Source organism: Hydra vulgaris, chromosome 12, assembly GCF_038396675.1.
Source record: "Hydra vulgaris chromosome 12, alternate assembly HydraT2T_AEP".
In the NCBI taxonomy this organism is placed as follows: domain Eukaryota; kingdom Metazoa; phylum Cnidaria; class Hydrozoa; order Anthoathecata; family Hydridae; genus Hydra; species Hydra vulgaris.
Window position 1 is genome coordinate 84388647 of NC_088931.1, and position 20625 is coordinate 84409271.

The window sequence follows — 20625 nt, forward strand, 5'->3', positions numbered from 1 at the left end:
CTTATTTATATACATTTTTTATATTAATTTTACTTCTACAAGAATATTGACGCCTGAGCTTAAGTTTCTTAGCCAACAATTCTTTTTTTTTCTTTATACATATTTTGAAGTTCACTTCTCAACTACGGTGAGTTGTTTTTGTATCGAGAAGTAATTTTATTTAAATTAACGTTGAAATAAAACTTTCACACCCTATTTTATTAGCCATTTTCGTAACATTCGTTTACGTAAAGTCCTTCAAACTCCAGTACCGAATTCATCTCCAGTACCCAATTAATCTTTTTTTTTCAAATTATCTCAAATAAAAATCTAACTCTTTATAGTTTCCTTTTTTATATTTTTTCTTTTTTTGTTGTGTAAATGAGAAATTAGAGCTGTTTTCACAACCAAACCGATATTTCAAAATATTATGTTCATCTTCGATGTCACCTTACGACGGAAAATATTATGTTCATCTTCGATGTCACCTTACGACGGAAAATGAAGAATGTCAACTTGGTTGCTATTATCAGTTAAAGTGAGGCCTTGAATGTTACTATCTATACCGATCAACTTGTCAAATAATTATTTAAAATGCGGGACGCTAAAAAACGGGACGTTTTTAAGGTCATGTGATGATTGTTTACACAATCATTCACGTCAATTTTTAAATTAAAAATTTCAATTTACAAAAAATTATTTGATAACTTTTAACTTTTACTATATGCATATTAAAAGTTTTATAATATTGCGCGTTTTACGAAATAAATATGTTAAATAATTTATGATTAACTACAGTGAGATTTCCGTATTTTTTTTATCCCGGTTAGGGGTAATGTCTTTAATCCATGTGAACACTCCTTAAGTTCCTATGGTGTAGAGAAAACTTTGTATTTCAGTTTAGTCATTAATGTCAACAAATAATAAAAACAAAATTTATACAATCATAAATATTCTTTAGGGCAACAATGTAAACATTCGGTTTAACAATTCCATTGAGCCAAATATATTTTGTTCTGTACAGAATAATCGAGTATTTTGAATAATCGAGCATTTTGAATATTCAAAAAAGTATTTACAAATTTAAGGTTTTCCTCTTTCTGTCATATAACTTCTACTTTTCGTACTTCTTGATTAAAAATGAAGTATAGCACTTCGACGTTGTTGAATTTTTCGGACACAACTCCTTTTCACAGCTTCTCTCCTCTTGCGCAAAACGGCATTTACTTCTTTTGAATCCCCTTTTTCATCACCTGCAAACATTAAATTTATAAAAATTATTAAAAAAATTTTAAAAATTCATTAAAAGTATGTCATTTTTAAAGTGTATTACGTTTTGATGACGAATCGGAACTAGCTGGTCCAGTTGATGTTGCAACAACCTTTGGCTTATCGTCGGAAGTTCTACTCGCGGCTTGTTCTTTGTTGTTTAATTATAAAAATATAGTTAAAATAAATAATTTTCTTACGAAAAAAAGCAACAACTTATTTTTATTTTAAAATTAACATAAAAAATTGATTTTAGATATTTTTCCCCCTTGAAAACTGAATACCTTGCAGAGAGGCGTCCGTAGTGATGTCTGGACTTTGAGGTTGCGCTGCTGCTGCTTCGTCGCCTCCATTAGCCTTGCAAGCGCTAACTAAAGCTTTGATTTCATCAGATTTCAGAGCGTAATTGTATATTCTAAACTCGTCAATTGATCCACGTAGTGCTCGATTTTTTTCGTGATTTCCTATTCCTGCTCTTACTCCCCAATCACGTGACAATTGACCATCACCGATTGATTGGTTTCTTATCTCACCATTGATAAATATTTTAGCTTGCTTTGTTTTGTAATCATAGGTGCCAGCAACATGAGTCCATCTGCCTAAAACATAGCATTAAGTTATAAAATTAAATGTTAAAAATTACACTTTTATATCATTTTAATTTAAATAAATATATATTGAAAATATAAACAAAAAAATAAATGCAAGGTTTATTTTATTTTATTATTATTTTTTCAACACAACAACTATTAAAAAAGAAAAGAAATGTTATTGTTTTTATTTGTTATTATTTGTTATGTATTGTTGAGTATTAACGTATTGTTGAAACAATACGTCAATACTCAACAATACATAACAAATAATAACAAATAAAAATGATTGAAATAATAACAAATAGAAATAAAAAAACTGGATGAGAAATGAAGTAAGAAACACTAAAAAAAGAAAAATAATTTTTGCATAATTTGAAAAAGATTTAAGACAACCATTTAAGACAACTTACACATAACAAAATAACACAATCTTAAAATAACACAATCTTAAAATAACACTTAACATTTTTCAAAATAATTCAAAATAATTCAAAATAACACTTAACATCTTAACATTTTTAGTAAAAAAAAAAAAAATGCATAAAAATCAACTGAGGGTAAAATAAGAGTAAAATAAGGTAAGGGTAAAATAAGAAGGCCACATTAGAAGTAGACTCAAATTTTAACTTTCCAACTGTTTTACAACTTTGTGCTGATTAACAGGAATGAGGCAACTGATACTACCTAATGACTGCTACTACCATAAAAGTCTTTGTGAATTACTTTTTGTAATTTACTTCATGATTTAATTATGATACTTCTTGGGTTCTGCTGATATCATTTGTCTGCCTGCTAAAAATTGCACCTCCTTTATACTCTCATGGATTCAGGCAGGGATGTAAGCAGCCACTCCTTCTTGTTGGTTTAAAGTCACACCTCACTTGGTCACACCTCACTTGGTCACACCTCACTTTACCCAATAACTCTACTTGTAACTATTTCTTTGCCACGAGAAAAACTCTTTGGAGAAAAAACGCCATTTTATCATTGCAAGAAATTAATGCAAAATATTTTCTGGTACTGTCTGAAACTTCTGAAGATCCATCATTTAATCTCCTGGTTCTGAGCCAGAAATTTAATTTGTGCCACAGCTTGTCTGAAACTAAGATCCATTATTTTCAGATTATTAAATCATATTTTTTATCTAAAAAGTTTTGTTAAAGTTTTTTTTAAAGTAAATAAAGACTTTCAGAAAATCTTCAACAACATCATTAACAAAGGCAAGTCTAAGATTTCATCTTTCATACATGGACCTGATCTACTTACCTATACAAAGGATGAGGTAAAACTCAAAGAACTTTTTTTGCATCATCACTTGAATCTAATAACCATACTTTTGCTGTCATCCAAAAGAAAAATGTTAATCCATTTTTAACTCAAACAAATCTCAGTTATTTAACTGCAAATAATTATAATTGACAGAAGAATTTACTAAGTCTTTAAAACTTTTTTAATGTCTTCTGTCGAACATTTCCTTGCTTCTTTATCTTTGTTATCTACTTTTTTTTTTTTTTGCTTTTTGTTAATGTCCAATCATGGCCTACAATATTCACGACCGCATATCTTACATTTTTGAGGGGGAAATTAAGAGGCAGATTTTTACTGATAAAATGGCTGTGCATAAAATTATATTTTTAAAAAGCAACTCAAATCTTCATTTTTAACATAAAGTTCTTTAATGTAAAAGTAGTTTTTAGTATACATTTTTAAAGATAAAATAGGTATCAAAGATTTAAAGACATTTGTGTAATATTTGTTGGAGAATTGTCACAGAAATTATTCAAATCAATATACATTTATATCTATGTATATTATATTTATTTATAATATATATCTGTATTCATGTATATTTTAACGCTTTGGAAAAAATGTGAAGAAGTAGCTCAAAGAAATAATAGGTAAACTTTATTAAACTATATGAACAAATTCTATGCAACTGACATTAGCAATTTTGATTTCACTTTTTTCTTTGCCTCTTTTTAAATGTTTTTAAGTTAGTATTGGAAAACAAATCTTTCGATAGTTTTTGCTTGTTATTAAAAAACACATTAACAACAATTTTTGTTGAAAACATGATTCCCCAACTTTCATGATTTTCACAACAAATTTGCTTTTTGTTGCATATTTATGTAACAGATGTGTTGATGATTTAATGACTGGAATTTATAGAGATGAAATTTCATTCTCAATTAAATCCAAAATAGCAAATACACTAGAAACAAACTCTGCAGGCTGTTTGGATGGAACAAATAGACCACCACCTGATTAAAAAGAGATAGATAAGAATTATTTTCAAGATCAATGTATTTTCAAGATCAATGAATGAGACCACTGACTGATCTAATCAGCCAGAGGTTTGTAAAATATCATTTTAGTCTCCTAATAAAATAGCACTGCCAATAATATTTGGTGAAAACCTTTGTTTAAAATTAGCAATTGTCCACCAAGTTTAAAAATAGTTAAAAAATTTGAAACACCTTTTGGATTTGGATAATAGCTTTTTGAAGCTGCAATTGTAGTTTCATGTATAATTGCTAATGAAAGTGGCACACTTTGTTTATTATTTCCAGGATACCTCATATCTAAGCTTTGGAGCTTTTCTAAGTTTACCTTTCAGATCATTATCATTATGGTAAATCTTGAATAAATCATCCCAACTAATAAATCCTGATGAAAAATCAATATTGATATATGCATTATGGTATTTTAAGTCTGAAAAAACAAATTTTTACCATTAAATAAATTATTTCTAAGGTTTTTGACTAAATGCACACAATCATAAAACAAATATGTCTTCTTTTCATGATTCTGTGGGTGAATAATAAAATTTGATTCAGACTTAAACATTGTAACTAATGATGAAATGCATTAACATTAGTGGAATGATTGTCTGTCACTATACCATGCACAGTGAACCCAGCACCTACTAGATTTTTAAGGTTGTCAGCTATTTTTTGTGATAGCCACTATCCAGAGAATATGAATTCTGGAATCGCTTGAACAATAAAAGAAATAGATTTTTTTAGTCCTATTATCATGAATGCAACAATTCTTTTGTACAAGTTACCTTCAGCACCAACATACTCTCCTCAAGTACATCAACATATTCTCCTCTGCATCAACTGTTATTGATTCTAATATAGTTGAAAAATATGTCTGTTCATTAAATACTATATTATAAAATACAACACCTTTTTCAAATCATTTAAATTGAAACCCTGGTGGTGCTACTGCTTCATTCAAATTATGTAAATTTGTAATTGTAATTGTTTTGTAATTGTAATTGTTTTGTAATTGTATCATTTTCCTTAAATATTCTTAACTGATCTTTTTGGAATATTCTCAATTTAAGAAGCCTTCAAGAAGTTTTTAAAACTGGTAAAGATGATTTTTATTTTTAAATAAGTTCACAAGAATACTTAAAAGGAATAGGTTTTTAAAGCCAATTCAGGGCGCATTTATCACCTCTAATTATATATTTATCTTCAAAATGAAGATAACATAAAACAGAATGTTTTGTTGGAGTCCAATCTGAACGATTAAAAAATCATATCCAAAGTTGATTCAAGTTTTGGTCTGTTAGAAAATGAAAAGATGCATTGTTTGTTGTTGCTTGAGTATCCTGAAAATTCAGAAAGAAATATGTTTTTAAAAATAATGTTTTAGCATATTTTGTGTTTAAAACTTTGAAAACAGAAAAAAAACAAAAACCTTTTCAATACTAAGTCAGAAAATGAATATGACTATTAAGTAAATAAATAAAAAGAAATCGAAAAGTAAACCAACTTCTAAAACAGAATAATGAATTAAAAATAAAATTTAAAAAACTAAAATTTTATTTAAAGTTCAACAATTCGTAAAAACTTTAAAATTTTTTTAAAAATTCAAAACTTAAATTTATTTCTTGGATAATTTCTAAAACTGGTATATATTTACTGAAATATAAAAAGTGATAATGATCATAAGTAACAAAGAGAACAAAAATTAAGTAAACAATAATAACCAAGAAACCAACCTTTAGGTACAAAGTGTGCCATAGTCTCAAATACAACTTCTTGGCATTCGTTACGATGAAACCAACGTACAACTCCATCATTCACTTCAAAGTGAAACTGCCCTTGGGCATGTGAAGCTCCAACTGTATCAAATATTGAATGCTGGCCATTTTTTTCCTCCAATTTAATCCAGGCAGCTATAGTAATAGCTGATTTTGGTTTTGCCTGAAAAGTATCACCCCTTAAGTATATGTCATGATCGTACAATCGAGCAGCTTGGTTACATGTGTACTCTTTGTCACTAAACTTGAGTATTTCACCACCTTGACCCATTGTACCACTATTTTCATAACCAGATTTATCTGCAATTCGCCCATGTTTCATCACTTTTTCGAAATTAAAGTAGACAACTAACCTTTCTAAAATTTAAATTAGACACAGTTAAGTGCAGAAGATATATAAAACATATCTAACTATGTGTCAAACCTAACTATAAGGCATACTTAGTAATTTGATTCAGAAAGTATAAGTTTAAAATTGAACTATTTATCTTACTAGGTTCATCTTCTTCATCGTCATCTTGAGGTGGTTCATCACAGTTAGCTACACAACCAGTTTGATCTCTTTTTTCCAAATTTTGCTTCTTAGATTTGGTGGATATAGGACCTGGATCACACAAATTTTATAAAAAAATAAAACTTTAAGATAATAAAATTAATTTACTCATAATTCTTCAAACTTTTAAATTTTGAGTATATAATATATATATATATATATATATATATATATATATATATATATATATATATATATATATATATATATATATATATATATATATATATATGTATATATATAATATATACATATATATCAGGGATGTGGAGTCCCAAAATGGACTCCAGATTTGCAAGCCACAAAAAGATTAGTTCTTTTAAGTTTTTGGTATTCAGGAGCTTTAAAAATATAAAAAGCGTATGGGCTACTAATGGGGAAAAAATCAAGACTTATAGGTCAGAAGAACAATCAATTTTTGAACCCTTTCCTTAGGTATAATAACGGCAAGGTCTCCAGGACTCCAAGACTTTGGGATTAAAAACAATAAGTTCCTAGTCATTAAATATCATAACTTTTTTTCTTATAGTAGATCATTAATCAACCAACATGTTTAGAGCTTCTAGACACCAGAGACCATAAAAAAAAATAAAGTTATAAAGTCGGAGTCCTTCTGGGACTACGCATCCCTGATATATATATTTTATATATATTTAAAATGAATTTATTTTTAGCTATATTTTTTAACCTCAAAGAAAAAATTGACAGATACCTAAAATTAGTAAAAAAACTAAAAAAAAGCAACCTATTAAATGTACAACATCCTCATTATTTATTCATTTATTTCAAAATTCATTTATTTTGAAAATCTATTTCAAAATGTAAATGTTTATTCCCTTATATAACTAAACTTTTGTATCATAAAATATCTAAAACAAAAATATCCCATAATTCCCTGATACTACACTTTACAACCAACAGCCAAAACTACATTCAATTTAATTTCAAACAACTAACAAAGCTAATACTCATTTCATTAAAAAAAAAAAAAACATTACTAAATTGGCTGACTATTAAATAAACTAAATAAATTTAACTTCTAAAAAATTAAAACCATAAAAATAGCAAACAGAAAATAAAAACAGTAACAATGAAATTGAAAATACAAAAAAAGTTATTTGTAATCTTGTATATACATTTAGAAGTGGAAGATTTACATAAGTTTTTTAGAATTGTGAAAAGTTAACGGAACTTTAATAAAAAATACGTAAATAAAATAAAATTAAAAAATTTTTGAAATTTTTTTTAGGAAAAAATTCCACAACAAAAGATTTCCAGATGTTCAAATTAAACTTTTATTAAAACACAAAAATCAAAAAAAAAAAAAGGCAAAACTTAAAAATCTGTATTGCTCAATAAGATTTTAATGTATTTTTATATAGTATTATAATACATGAATACACATTCTTTTAAAAAAATATTTTATGCTTTTTTAATTCTTTAAAAAACTAAAAGAATGTCTTGAAATCATTTTAAAATGGTAGCTATTAATCGATCATGTTTAAATGAGTGATAATTAAGAGATGTCTTCTTTAACTGCATGTTTTTACATGAACTCTCAACAACTTTGATCAAGTATTAAGTTTGAGTTTTGAACTAAAAGTTTAGGAAAATGCTTCTTTTCTTGATGCAAGATAATTTTGTTGTCACTTCTTGTCTTTTTTTGCTGTTCTCACTTTTCTTTGCAGCACGCTTCTTTCTTTTTTTCTCATCAACTACAAAATAGAATGGTTAAACATTTTTTTAAATTTAATTTATAAAAATATGGTTATTGATAGTTGTATGAAAAAGACTTACCTTTCTTGATGTTATCTGGCTGTTTATTATCACCATCTGGTTCAGTAGTTTCAGATCTAACATCGGGTGAATCTGCACCTCTGCATGCTCCTACTAGTGCTTTGATTTCATCCATGCGGAGTGCATAATTGTATATTCTAAATTCATCGATAGACCCCCTTAAAGGACGGTGTTTCATGTGATTTCCAATACCAGCTCTACATGCCCAATCTCTAGATAGCTCACCATCACCAATGGACATATTTCTCAAATTTCCATTAATATATGCCTTAGCTTGTTTTGTCTTGGAATCATATGTTCCTGCAACATGTGTCCATTTATCTATAAAAATTATATTGTACTAATTAAACATAAAATACACATGCATACAATTAAATTGAAACATTTTTATGCACTTATTTATTTATTTTTTTATCATTTATTATTTTATTTATCAGTTGTTGTTTTTTTTAGACTATACAAAACAATGGTAGCTACAAAAAATATTGCATATAAAAAATCACTATGCTGTGTTTTCTCAGATAAATTTAAAGTTGCAAATTACAAATTTTTTTTCCATATTAGATCATTCATCTTATTTAATAGTTTTAGATATGTTATTGTGTGGTGTTCTAAAATTGCAGATGTATTAATTGACTGAAAAATAATTACACTATCTTTAAAACTACTAAAGAAATGAGCTAATATCAAAATTAACAAAAAGCCAAACATCTTAAAAAAAAATTTTCTTCAAAATTAGGTTAACATTAGTCTTAAATAAAGTAAAATTAAAGAAAAATTTCAAAAATAATAATTATTTTACATGCATATATATATATATATATATATATATATATATATATATATAATATATATATACACATACATATATATATATAATATATATATATACATACATATATATATATATATATATATATATATATATATATATATATATATATATATATATATATATATACATACATATATATATATATATATATATATATATATCAGTGGCGGATCCAGCATCTTTTGATCTTTGAGATAGGTAACTTCCAGACATGAAGCTAACTCCAAACATTTACATGTTTATACTTATGTCAAATAATGAGGGTTTGCAAAAAATTGCGATGATTGGAGGCTGGGAACAAAAAAGCCCCAAAATTTTTGCAACACCTGCCCCAAGCTGATGAAATATTTTTTGTATTATTTTCAACTAGACTTATATTCATCGATAATTTTTAAGTTTCATAGTATTATCTCTAAGCGTTCAAAAATTATGACCATATAAAGTTCAAACCCCCCTCAATTTGAGGGGGTTGTAATTTTTATATGGTCATAATTTTTGTACGCTGAGAGATAATACTATGAAACTTAAAAACTATCGATGAATATAAGTCTAGTTGAGAATAATACAAAATATATTTCATCAACTTGTTGCTCTCACGTTTGGGGCAGGTGTAGCAAAAATTTTGGGGCTTTTTTGTTCCCAGCCTCTAATCACCGCAATTTTTTGCAAACCCTCATTATTTGATATAAGTATAAACATAAAAATGTTTGGAGTTAACTCCATGTATGGAAGTTAGCTATCTTAAAGATTAAAAAATGCTGGATCCGCCACTGTATATATATGCATGTCTTGGGCCAACACATATCAATTGTCTGTTATATCATAATCTTAAGTTACTGATTTTATTACAAAAAGTTACTTTTTAAGGCATTTATATATTCAGTTTTATCATTTATAAATGAAAAACACAAAATTTTTGATGAGTAACTTAAGTTATTAAAACTTCAATCTTTTACGCATCTAAAAATCAAAAAATTATTCTCTGTACCTTCTGCTATGTTATCAAATATTTTTTTTAAACTTTTTGTTATTATTTTGAAGCTATGATGTAAGTTACGTAATTTTAAATGCGTTTCCAAATCACACTTTAGCCTTATTTTTGTATGTAATCAACCTTATTAGTTTTGTGAAATTCTCTTCGTGAACTTTCAATATTTGTTAAATATATCTTTAACTTTGATAATGCATTTAATTTCCACTTAACCCTTCCCCCTCCTCCTTATTTTTTTAAAAAAAAATTGTATGTAATAGTTTGCGATTTTGTTGTCTGACTTTAATAATCCTTGTATCGGTTCACATTAGATTTAAGTAAAGTTTTTCTGCTTTAAAAATGTTCTAAGAATAATCATAATACATATTAATCAACAGAAATTTTTTTTTTTGATTATTTTTGCTAAAAAGTAACAGATTTTCAAAATCAGCTAAGTTCATTATTTCTGCGCATTTAATTAAAAATCAAAGAAAGTTTTGATATATTATTAAATGTTAAAAAATAAATTATTTTATTGGTGTTTAGATTCTTTTTACAAAACAAAGTTATCTATAATATTTAAAAAGTTATTAAAGTTTTAGTAACACTCCTTAAGCTAATAATTTGAAAAAATAACAAGAATGCGTATGTCTACCTTGAAACAGCCATGGTACATATATATATATATATATATACATATATATATATATATATATATATATATATATATATATATATATATATATATATATATATATATATATATATTATATATATATATAAATATATATATATATATATTACATATATATATATATATATATATATATTATATATATATTATATATATATATATATATATATATATATATATATATATATATATATATATATATATATATATTATATATATATATATATATATATATATATATATATATATATATATATATATATATATATATATATATATATATATATATATATATATATATATATATTATATATATATATATTATATATATGTTATATATATATAAATGCATTTATATATAAATAAAAAACACTAACAAGGTTTTCCATACCTTTAGGTACAGAATGTGCCATTGTTTCAAAGACTGTATTTTTGCAATCATTTCTGTGAAACCATCTCAAAACACCATCATTAACTTCAAAATGAAACAGACCTTGCTGATGTTTTGTTCCAATTGTATCAAAAATAGAATGTTGCCCAGGTTTTTCTTCTAATTTTATCCAAGCTGCAATTGTAATTGCTTTTCTTGGTTTAGCCTGGAACAAATCTCCCTTAAATAATATATCACTTTGCCATAACCTTGCTACTTGATTACATGTAAAATCTTTCTCACTAAACTTTAAAATTTCTCCTCCAGTGGAAAAATCACCATTATTGTCATAACCTGATTTATCATTTATTATCTTGATGGTTCCTCTTTTATCCTTTGCATCTGGCTTGGTTTCAAAGTTGAGATAGCAAACTAGCCTCTCTAAAAAAGTAAATAAATTATTAGCATAATATAGTAGTTGTTATAGTAGTTATATATATATATTAGGTATATTATATATATTATTAAGAATGTTAATTTTAATTAAACTAATTAAACCTGACAATCATTAAATCCATCAATGATAGGGGATATAAGTTTGTCGGTTAAAAAGATTACACTTAAAAAATCATTCAGAATAAAATAGCATAATTTAAAATAATTATCTAAAACAATTATATCGTCTAAGCCAAATTTGATAAAGTATTTCTCTGACTTAGACAGCATAAATAATCTTTATTTAAATTTTTTTTTATTAAATGAAGATGAAAGTGTACCCTTTGATAAAGATTCCTTCAATAAAGAAAATTTAAACCATAGAAAAACAAATGAATAAAAACATAGATATAACTTTTGATAATCAAGATGTAACAACTTTTTCTAGTAGTCCTTCAATTGTAACATTAAAACAGCTCCATTAAATAAGCTTTTATTTTACTTAGATGTTTACCAAGAGATTATAGAAAAAAAAAACATGTTTAGTGAATATTATTTAAAAAGCTGTTGGTGATTTCAAATCTAAGAGCTTTAATTACAGTATTTACTTGATTAAAAACAGTATACAGAAAACTTTAGAGTTTGACAATTAATATAGATGGTGTAAGGTGTATAGTGTAAGGTGTATGGTGTAAGGGCATATTCAAGTCAATGCAAACAATTTTGACTAAATTTGATCAAATTTAGTAAAATTTCAACATTTTTGGTTGCTATGATGTGAATCTAAGCATAACAAAATTTCTTGCTGCCTTCAAGAAATTATTGAAGAAATAAAATATTTTTTAAATTAGCATAAAGTTTATTTTCCATCTTTATGTGTATATTGATGTATTATGTGTGACTGTGAGTCATGGTATGACTCTCAGTCACAATGTTTAGACCACAAGTTGTAGAGGAGTTAAAGTGAGAAATAACAGTGATGGAAGCAGCAGTGATTTAGATGTCTAACAGTGGACAAACTAATTTCACTTCGATGACAGGAAGTGTGGTCATTAGATTGTGGAAGAAATAGATAAAGGAAAAGTGCGGTCATGCTATTATTAATGACATTGTTGAAAACTTTCCAAACATCATTAGAACATAACTTCTAAGATTCTAAGGTTTAGTTACTTGAGAATAATGGATCGTATCAACAGTCAATAAATTGATGCATGAATTTCTTACAATGATAAAAAGATGCTTTTTCTTCAGAGACGTTCTTGTGTTCTTTTGAAAAAGACAAATATGAATAGAAATACCAGTTGCGAAAAATGTATGAAGTAAAAACTGTTAGTTTGAAAACTTAGTTAGTTGGTAAGAGTAAGGTTTGAGTTAAAACTGACAAGAAGAAATATATGCTTGCATGAACTCAGGAAATTAAAAAGATGCACTTTTTGGTAGAGAGACAAAAAAAACATCAGTTTAATCACAATTATATGCAACTGATTTGTTGAGGAGTTAAGAAAAGATTTTCACACAACTGGATGAGAAGACCATTAATACTCTATTAATAGTCTATGTATTAATGATCTATGTACTAATGTCTATGTACTAATAATCTATTTACTAATGTATAATGATCTATGTAATAGTGAGTCTATGTCATAGACTAAAACGTTTTAAAACATGTCTTTATACAAACAATCTGCTTTTCCATTTTAAAACTACTAGGAGTTTAAAAAAAGAAGTACACTCAGAAAGGATATATAATATCTAAGACAGTCAAAAGATTGGATCAAAAATTACAATTGATGTATAACTCAAAAGTAACAACTGAAATTGCTGTATTTTAAAACAACATAACAAACGCTTTTATTTCTTATAGTATAAAAAAAAGGTGCTTGTTATATTAAAGAACCTGCGTTTAAAATATAATAGAAAGCTAGGTGAAGCACCTTATAGTACCTTGATGAAGAAATCGAATTAAAGTATTTCTTAATGATTTAATAACTTATTTTAATAAAATAGAATTATACATATAAAATATTTATATATTCAAGATAGATAAATATGTTGAATCTGTTTTAATGGAACTTTACACTATTTATGCTTTTTTTCAAAGTGGCATTTGTTTTGATTGAATGAACTTAGTCTGTAGTTTTAGGCGTAACCACGTGATTACTAAACCCCGCAGATTAGTTAAATAAAGTAAAAATTTTAAATAAAGCAAAAGAAAAGAAAAAAAATAATAAAGCAAAAATTTTAAACCAAAAAATTGGAAAAATCACCATTATTATCATAACCTGATTTATCATAATAAACCAAAAAATTAATTAAAACACAATTAGAAAAGATTCTCTTTATTTTTATCAAAAAACTATTAAAAAGGAAGATTTTAAGATTTTAAAAGACAAAAATCGATCCGTATCAGGGCCAAATGATACAATACGGCGCAGGGCCGTCCGGTATAGATTTTAATGGGGGTGACGTCTCTGTTTTTTGCCGACTAAAGCCCAAAAAAATTTTTTGCCAACTAACTTTAACCGAAAAAAAAAAAATAAGGTCCTCGTTGGCCGACATTTGCCGACTGCCAACTATAGATCCAATTTTGTCGACTCCAGTAACCAATTTGCCGACTAATAAAATTCGAAGGAGGGCTAAACACTCCTCCACGCCGCCCTTTCTCGGGACGGCTCTGAGTCTGCGTTGTTTTCTCTATGCTTTACTAATTTACTTTTAACCAACTTTTTGACTCAGTTTCTGAATTACAGCTCTATTGAGATGGATGTGCAGGTCAAAACAAAAATTACACTGTGTTTCTTGCATTGTATGTTCCGATTTCAAAAACATTTTAGATGCAAATGGCGTGTCATTTTCTATACGATATCATTCTTTTATGGAATGTTATCTTGACATGGTATGTAGGGTGTCCCGGAAAAAATTTTTAAACTTTTGATTATTTTCTAAAAAATATAGGCTATTGTTCAATATTTTTATTAAACGATCAAATTAAATTAAAGTGCATTGTCCTAAATCTGACAAAATGGTTGCTTATTTGCTGTAATTTTGATAAAATTTTACGAGTTTTACATTTTTTATTACAACTACATTGTTTTCAAATGTTTTTAAAAATGTAATGGATTATAATTAAAGCAAGGTTTACTTGGTAAATGTTGGAATAAATGCATTTTAAAATAAAGAAATATTGAGAAAAATACATTTTAGTTTGAACCTTGTTCAAATTTTGTTTATTGACATGTTTAGACACCTTCCACAAGTTGTCTTAAACCACTATCATTGTGTTTTGTAGACAGTTTTCCGAAAGTGTCCTGCCTATGAAATCCTACACTTATTTGATGGTGTTTTTCAGCCCTGTCATTAATAGTTGCTATTTGATCCTCACTGGACAAGAATTTCTTAAAATAACTGTTTTTAATATTTTTTCCAAGTTTTACAGGAGATAAAGTTTAGGAGATTTTTTTCTTTCAAGAGAGAAAGTTATCTATGATTATCATGATAAAAAAAGAGACTCCTGAACAACAAACTCCTCAGGAAAGACTCCTGAAAGACAAACTCAGATAATTCTGATTTTTCAAGATGACTCTGGTTGTTCTTTTTCAAAAGAAATCATCTCTAGAATATTGTACTTCACCAGTTGTACAAGACATTTCCATCCTCATTTACTCCTCCATACTTTGGTCACCCAAAGCAAAGATAACATGAAAGCAAAGCAGAAAACAAAGATAACTGTGGAATGAAAAAAAATGGTGGAATTAAAAGTGTGTTTGAGAATAATAAAATTGGACCAATTTTTACATAGTTATAGTTTATTAAGACGTAGATCTATCATGAACTGTGATGATATCTTAAATGCTCTAAGATAATTGGCTGGAACCTAAGAAAGTGGACTTTTTAGGAAGAAAAAAAAAAGTAAAAGATTACTTATAATTTGATGCATCTTGTAGTATCTAAACTCAATGACATTGAGGTGCTTGTTTTAATTTCTAGCCATTTGCGTTGCTAACAAATACAATAAGTGTGAGCCATTAACTTTACTTTATGTTGTGCACCAGGTTCTAGAAACCTGAAGTTTGGCAAATCTGGTAAAAAGCAACTTGTTGACAAAAATACTTGTAAATACTTGTGTCAAAAATATTTGTTTCAAGAGATATTTTGCAGAACTTCCTTGTTTTGGTTGTAAGATTATAAAAAAGGGTTCCAGGAGCAAACTCAGATCAGTTCAAATCCAAATTTTAAATGTTACTTAGTGTATTTACACCATTTTTAATCTTAGATTAAAAATTTTTATGAAACAAAAAAAGCCAACGTTTTTTTGTTTCAAGAGATCTTTACCTCCATCCTGTACTGTTTGACCAGCTTTGAGTCAAAGTGAAAAACAAGTTTCAAATCTCTAATCCAAATTCTGCTCTCCTACTATAAGTGCTTTATTACCTACAGTTATATGGTTTTTTCTGGCCATTTGAGACTTTAAAATGTTTAGCATGTTAACATTTACCCGCCTACCTCTTATTTTTATTCTTGAAATAGTGACAACAAAATTGCTGTTTCAACTCTTACATTAACTTGATGACTATAAGAAAGTAGAGTTTTTTAATTTTTTAAACAATGTAACACTATAATCATTTTTCTTTAAACTATGTATTTATTTTTGCTGTATACTTAAATCTTCATCATAGGTTATGATAAATCCACTTTACTCCAGGAAGTATGGAAAGTTGCTGATTTTTTATTTAAGTCTTAACAAATCCATAATATGTATATTTTATGGATGTTGAATTTGTTAATAATAAAGTATTAATCTTATGTACAACAATTAGTTCCGGTGAAGTAGTTATGAGCGATGAGGCTTTAAGCTATTTTAATATAAAAGCCTGTTATGAGGAAATGTAATTATTTAGAGTTAAACTTGACCCAGAGAATTAGAGTTAAACTCTAATTATAATTATTGACCCAGAGAATTAGAGAATAACTCTAATTATTATTAGTAATCATATGATTATTGTATATACCGGGCCAGATCCAGACCAGGCCAGGCGTGAGGCCCAATTTGAGTTGCTACTTAGACCACTTATTTAATTAATAAGTATACCTTAAACGATTTGTCATAATTTGTACCCAGTTTTACGTTTGGTAGACATTATAATGAAAAAAAAAAAACACTTATTAAAAGGAAATTTTGTTCTTATTCATAAATAACAGTAAATGCAAATAGTATAAAAACGTTTGTTAAAAATTGTTACGATTATATATACATTGGATTTTATTGGATACTCTTTTATTTATTATCTGTCTACCCAGTGGGCATGCATTGTCCGGGGGATGTCCGTTGGTCGTCGCTGGGTAGTTGTTCTGTTGGGAAAAACATAACTACACGTTTTTAAAATCTAATAGAGGCCCAGATAATTAAGTTACGCCACTGCTTTGATGTTTATCTTTAAAAATAGAGATACCCTAGCTAATGCATAAATGTTTAAATATGTTCAGAGATCAAAGTTACACTTTGTGTAATTATAAGTTAATACGAAAATATTGTTAAGTTAATACGAACATATTGTTAAGTTAATACGAACATATTGTTAAGTAAATCATCATACAACTATGTTGCAAATGCTCAATATTGTTGAATAGAAATATAAAAATAAAATTTTATTGATTAAAGTTTTTTGGTAGCTTTACAAAGATTTGTAGAATCCAAAATTTTAATTTTAAACGAACCCATTAATTAGGTAATCAATAACAACTTTGTTAGTTTCTAACAATAAAAGAAAAATGTACAATCAGGGCTATATTAAGGACTTATAGGTCCCAGATAATCAAGGAGCTTAAAATTGAATAACTTCCAGAATAATCTATAGCCTATGATTTAATAATATAATTGATATAAATAAAAACATAAAGTTAATTTATATTTTGAAAAATTAATTATCTATTTTATTAAATTATATCTTTTAACTTAATTCTCCGCTAGGTCCTCGGAAAATTGAAATATAAATATATTTTTTTTCTTAGTTACTTAGGTGCTTCAAAAAGTCTTAACGGTCTTATCACAAAGCTCCGCAGAAGAGCATTTAACCAGAAAGTTACCCCTCCTTGATGTTCTATGTAGGTACTTATTTAGTCTCTATCGATTGGTCCTATTAATCTCTTTTAGGATTTTTTTTATTATTTAGTCTACTTTTAGTACCCGGGAATCAGTCATAGCTCAAACGCAGCAACTTGTTACGCCTATGGTTTCTTAATGTCTTTTTGGTCATTTTTAATTTTCGTTAAGTTAATGATAGGAAAAAGATTCTTACTTGGTTCATCTTCCACATCAAACTCATCCTCCTTATCATCAGATGCAACAGCTACAAGCTCAGGAATGTCTTCAATTCTGTTTCTCTTCTCAGCATTTGTATCTTTTTTTGACTCATACAAATCTACTTGATAAAACCAAGTATAAGTTAATTAGCTAATTGTTTTATATATATACTTTATTAATTAAAATAACTAATAAACACCTGAATAAATTACTCTAATAAGAATGAATAAATCACGGAACATATTTCCACGAATAAACGTACCGCGCATTTTAATGTTCAATATCACCAAAAACAGGATCGAAGTCGCAGGATGTTTATTCGTGAAAATACGTTCGAAAATCTTTTAAAAGCCGATTAACGATCCACTCACCGATAACTGAAGAGAACCATTTCTTTATATCTTCTGAACGTATTTATCCATCCACCTTGCGTATTTACACGAATAAACTCCCTTATATATCTTTAAAACTGATTTGTTTGACCTCACATTTCAATGCGCCGGGTGTTTAGACGTGAAAATACGATGAGAAAAAGAACACCGCGCACTTTTTTTTAAAAAAAACTGTCTACAATAAACATTTCTTTTAAACTGAATAAATATACTCTCTGCTATCTTTCTAGTCAAAATAATTTAACCGTATGAACATGTTAAATTTTCCCAGAAATAAAATTGCTTTGTAAATTTACCTGTCAGTAGGCACAAGGCGACAAACCATATAAGCCTCATTCCTCCTAAAACAAAGTTAAAAAATTTAACAAAAAAAAAAAAAAAAAAATGCATCACGTTAATTATAATTTGTGCAGTTTTCAATTTTTTTTTTAATTATTTATTTTACAATTAAACAAATTACAAAAAACTCTTACGATAATTGATTGTTTACCTAAAATTTATTGCGGCCTATAAATTTCTATTAATTTTTTTTTTCGATTAAGTTAGCTCCAAATTGCAAGTTAATGCAGAAAGTTGTTACTTTTTGAATGATTAAATGTGGTCATTGACCAATCAAATGGTTGAGTGCACTTCTTTAATGTGCTGCGCCGTTTGCTTTCACGCTTAAGTTAGTTTGAAGCGTTCTAAAACAAACAAATTTAAGCTGCAGCAAAGATATTTCACTTATTATTTCTTCAAACAGACAGTTAATTATAACTATCTTAAACATTGTTTATCATTGTTTAATTTCAACACCAAAACAATTTTCTCCTTTACCTAAATCATAACTTTTTAAATATCATTTTTATTTGAGAGGTTAAACCTTGACTTACTACACGCCATTTTGAAACTAAAACGACATGTTGCAAGAAAGCATTTTATGCTAAAAGCATTGAATAAATGAACTCGCATTCCTTGAAAAGATGCATATTAGCTGAGGTAATATATCTGATATTATTTAGCGCATAGGAAATATTCCTGATGGTATTTACCTCATGGGTAATATAGCTGACGTTATTTACGTTGGAAGTAATATACCTGATATTTTTACCCAAAGTATCAAACAATACTTAAAAAATTGAAATTAAATTAAAAATAAAGATTTAATATTAAAAATGTAGATTTTTTAGTTTTGGAAAGTGTTAAATTTAGTTAGCAATGAATTAAATGCAGACTTAGCAAGAAAGATTTAGTCAAATATTTTAGTCACGTTGTCTTTATAAATTATTGATCAAAAACTAGAACGCTTCAAGAACACTTACAAAATTATGAGCAGAGAGGGCTTGTTTTAACACAAGGCATATTAAAACAGAAAAAACGCCAAATAAACTTGTAACTCGTTGAAAAGAAAGAAACGGGATTTAATAAATATTTTTAAAGTTTAAAATAAAACAAAAACAATTAGTTTAAAAATTATTTAAAAACTTTAAAACGGCTTTTTTCTCCAATTATTAGAGACTTTAGGATTTTAAGGGAAATATCTCTGCGTGATTTTTATTCAAACAAAGTCTGTTTAATATTAAAAAATTTTTTTAATCATTTACAGCAAAGCAATTCCAAGAAGAGTGTTATAAAACCTAAGCCATATGTTTTTAGGTTAACAAATTACCTTGAGATACTCCTAAAATTATAAGCTTTGTTTACGCATTTTTATTTAAGTTTATAAAACCACAAAGCTTTAACTTTGTAGTTTTATAGATTTACACAAGGGTTGAGTTCTGTAAAACTGGTAAAGGATAACTTAATGTATTTACTAGTAAATTTACGGCTGAATTATTACTACCATAGGAGCATCCTATTTGCCATATCTGCAAAATTAATAGTGATTTTTCAAAAACGGGTTAAACTGCATCACAGTTTTTAATGATTCTTGTAATCTGAAACACAGAAATGGTCCTTTGTTCTGCGAGAAGATAAACCATATTCCGATAACGTTATAGTAACTAGTAAAAGACGTTTCAATACTTCTTTCCAGTAATTTTAGTCTGGAAATGAAGTTGTAGGTCGTCACTCTCATAGAAGTTTTATTTTCACTAAAAATATGTTAACATGCATATATTGTTGATATAATTTGAAATCAACGTCTGAACTTTAAATTAAAAAAACGAAAATTGACATACCAGGAATACTTTTTATTGTCGACAATCTTGTTAGACCATAATCTAACATCTTTTACAGAAAAGGACAGAATAATTTGTTCAGCAAACGGCAAATTTTAGAACTTGTAAAACTTTCAAGTTCTTCGCCAGCATGAGCAAGTATTTTGTCTTTAATAACATTGGAAAAAGGTTTTTGTCTTTGAAAAAAAGAAAAAGAAACTTTTTGAGAAAAAAACTTCCCT

At 27.1% G+C, this 20625-nt stretch overlaps 1 protein-coding gene across 1 annotated transcript; it reads right to left on the minus strand.

Annotated features, from left to right (window-relative positions):
- Positions 1-1015: 1015 nt before the first annotated feature.
- On the minus strand, positions 1016-18913 carry nb012 (nematoblast-specific protein nb012a). The gene is given in 7 exon segments (NM_001280957.1): positions 1016-1232; positions 1313-1399; positions 1533-1847; positions 5857-6255; positions 6392-6502; positions 18542-18586; positions 18736-18913. Coding segments are annotated over 6 exon segments (1071 nt in total). The 5' UTR covers positions 18582-18586; positions 18736-18913; the 3' UTR covers positions 1016-1113.
- Positions 18914-20625: the final 1712 nt, after the last annotated feature.